General features: G+C 45.2%; 1 protein-coding gene across 1 annotated transcript; it reads left to right on the top strand.

Annotated features, from left to right (window-relative positions):
- The first annotated feature begins 983 nt into the window (after positions 1 to 983).
- LOC114401879 (protein MAIN-LIKE 1-like) lies at positions 984 to 2,552 on the top strand. Its single transcript, XM_028364457.1, has 4 exons — positions 984 to 1,097; positions 1,262 to 1,654; positions 1,757 to 1,921; positions 2,025 to 2,552. The coding sequence occupies exons 1-4, from the start codon at positions 984 to 986 to the stop codon at positions 2,550 to 2,552; spliced, it is 1,200 nt and encodes a 399-aa protein (XP_028220258.1).
- The last annotated feature ends 384 nt before the right edge of the window (positions 2,553 to 2,936 follow it).

Below are 2,936 nucleotides of genomic sequence, written 5' to 3'. Positions count from 1 at the left end.
TATTCCAAACCATCAATACCTAGTGCTTGTATGACACCAACGTCCTTAATTAATATAAAAACACTAATCCACATAGTTGGCCCTAGAAATTTTTATTACTAATGTGGTTACATGAAATTGACTGAAAGGTATATAATTAAATTTCAAAAGTGATCAAAACTGAACACTCACCAGCCAATTGTGTTTGTAAAAACCTATTGAAACTGGGGGAGATTCTCAATTTCTACAGCTTTATTTACTGTTATTATGGATCCTTAAGATAACAATCAAATCTCAGCCCTTGAGAGTATTATTCTTTGAGTGCTTGATAATTCTTTAACCCTTATTCTTTTGCTTGCAAACCATCAATCCCCCACATATCCCATATGCCTCCTCAATTTGACTAATTCTTTTTGATGAAATTTCCCTAAATTTTACCCTTAATTCTCACAACAAAGCCCTAAATTCTTTGATCCATTGAATTCTGTGCCTTCTCTGCCCTGAATTAAATTGTCCATACTCTACTGATGTTAGTATCAATGAGACGAACACAACCAAAACCATGCATGGAGTTAGGGTATACTATACTGATGTTAACAGGAATGATCTGTTTCTCATATTCCTGAATCAAGGTCAATACCACTAAGCATTTGAGATGTTGTTGACCATTGTTTCTCAGATTCATAAAGCTGAGCAACCATTGGGTGATGGTGCTTTGTTGTCCAAAATCAATGTCCTATATGTGTTAGATGCATGAAATTTGAGAGAATGAAATGAGTGATGGATTTTGAGGTACTCATTTGCAGATCATGGTTAGGACCAGAAGATTAGGTCGTGTCTTAGGTCAGGTTACTGGAAGAGGTGTGGGCAGAAGAGATCATGCTAATTCTGATGATATTCCGCAGCGTCGACGACCTACTGCATCCGCATGGAGGCAGCGAGTCATTGTGACTGCGGCGCACGATGAGCCATTGGTCCCTGCGCCAAATGTTTAGGATGACCCGATGGAGGCACCAGCTGATGCAGAGGACATTGTGCCCGACATTCCTTCGGACACAGGCGCAGAGGCTCTTGAGGATGAGCATCAGGGATTTCCGGGTGGTCCGAGCGACCCATCCGTGTAGACCTAGTATGCGGATCACATTGCTTGCAGCGTATGGACGGGAGAGGTATTTATAATATTTATTTTTAGTTACTTGTAAATTATACTTTATGATTGAAATTAGTTTTCCTTTTAATGATGATTTTAACAAATTTTGCGTTCCTTTATACTTAAATTCAGGATCGTCCTGAATTGAAGCTATCCTCTCATGGGAGGAAGGTCCACAGTTTAGGTAGGCCTATCCCTGCCATTGAGGGACTTATTGCTGGTACAGGACTAAGTCCTCTTATCGCGTGTTTGGTAGACACCGGCGATCGGGGACTTTTTTCCGCGTTTGTGGAGTGGTGGCACCAGGAGACGTCTAGTTTTCATCTCCCGGTGGGAGAGCTCACCATCATGCTGGATGACGTCTCCTCGCTTCTCCATCTGCCCGTGATTGGAGACTTACACGCCTTTCAGCCCTTGCACGTGGACGATGCAATTCAAATGCTGGTCGACTTATTGATGGTCTCTACAGAGTCTGCCAGGGCTGAGACAACCCAGTGTCGTGGACCGTACGTACGCCTGCAATGGGTACGTGATATATATGAGCGCTGATGCCATACAGGTCATTGGACAGCTACAGCTCACGCATATCTTCTCCATCTTTTGGGTTGCACTCTATTTGCTAACAAGAGTGCAACCAATGTGCATGTTGTCTACATGGAGGCCCTTCGTGACCTCAGTATGATAGAGAGGTACGCCTGGGGAGTGGCTGCTCTGGTTCATATGTACGACCAGCTGAACGATGCATCTATGAGCCACAGTCGACAGCTTGGCGGTTGCATCACACTGCTGCAGGTAACAAATATGTTTTTCATTCATTCAGGCTCAACAATGTTCAACTTTAAATTTTGTTACACTTTCATTATTAATGTTTATAATTTTAATGTTACATCTGTAGTGTTGGATTTATGAGCACTTTCCCTCGGTCGCGAAGTCCACCGCTGATCAGGACTACGACGAGGCTTCCCCGCGTGCGTGCAGGTGGATTGCGACGAAGAAGACCGTGAAGAGCATTCGCACGTCGGCGTATAGGGAGCGCCTGGACCGACTCTGGATTCTGGATGTCTGTTGGATCCCTTATGGGGAGCATCGGGAGGTCCGGGACTTCCACGTCAGATCATGCTATTCCGGTCTCTTGCGCTGGGGGGCTGTTGCTATTTATTACCGACCGGAGAGGGTCGTGCGGCAGTTTGGCTATACGCAGACCATTCCTGCTCCTCCTGTCGATTCATGGGTCTCGTATGATGATATACACGACAGGTGGATGCACCACGAGGATCATATCGTTCCAGCAAGTGAGGTGTGCGTTGTGCCAGGGGCGTGTTCCAATGACTACATGGACTGGTTCTTCCGCATCTCCCATCCTCTCATGACACCAGGCCACGCATCAAATCCTCTGCCTCATGGTCACGCCCCGCAGCCCTGAGTCATCCCTCAGGCCCCACAGACGGATATCCCTCACGTGCCGGAGCCAAGAGCATCGTCGACATCTGCGGAGGAGCCTAGACATGCAGTGGTAAGTAATACAAATAATATACGTCATTTACCTCAATATTTGCATAATAATTTGTGTAATCAGTTTGTTTTGTATGTAACAGGAAGTTTGATGCAATCCTACCCCGCAAGGGCATTGGATAGAAGACTCCAAGAAGATTGGGCCAAAAATGCAAGAGAAGGCCCTAGGGTTCTCATGAGCCTTAGGGTAGATTTCGGGCCCATGGGCTAAGTATGAGCCCACTTATCTTGGTACATATTAGATTAAGGTTTCATTAATTTTGGGCCTTGTATTTTTGCTCCATAATGTAGGTAG

Source organism: Glycine soja, chromosome 20 (assembly GCF_004193775.1).
Source record: "Glycine soja cultivar W05 chromosome 20, ASM419377v2, whole genome shotgun sequence".
Classification (NCBI taxonomy): Eukaryota; Viridiplantae; Streptophyta; class Magnoliopsida; order Fabales; family Fabaceae; genus Glycine; species Glycine soja.
This window is presented reverse-complemented; position numbering and strand designations above follow the sequence as displayed.

Bases quoted from the DNA above. Each gene is read 5' to 3' on its own strand.
- LOC114401879 (XM_028364457.1), top strand. From the start codon at position 984: ATGGAGGCACCAGCTGATGCAGAGGACATTGTGCCCGACATTCCTTCG. The intron at 1,655-1,756 runs GTACGTGATATA...TTTGCTAACAAG, and splicing joins CGTACGTACGCCTGCAATGG to AGTGCAACCAATGTGCATGT. The intron at 1,922-2,024 runs GTAACAAATATG...TTACATCTGTAG, and splicing joins GTTGCATCACACTGCTGCAG to TGTTGGATTTATGAGCACTT.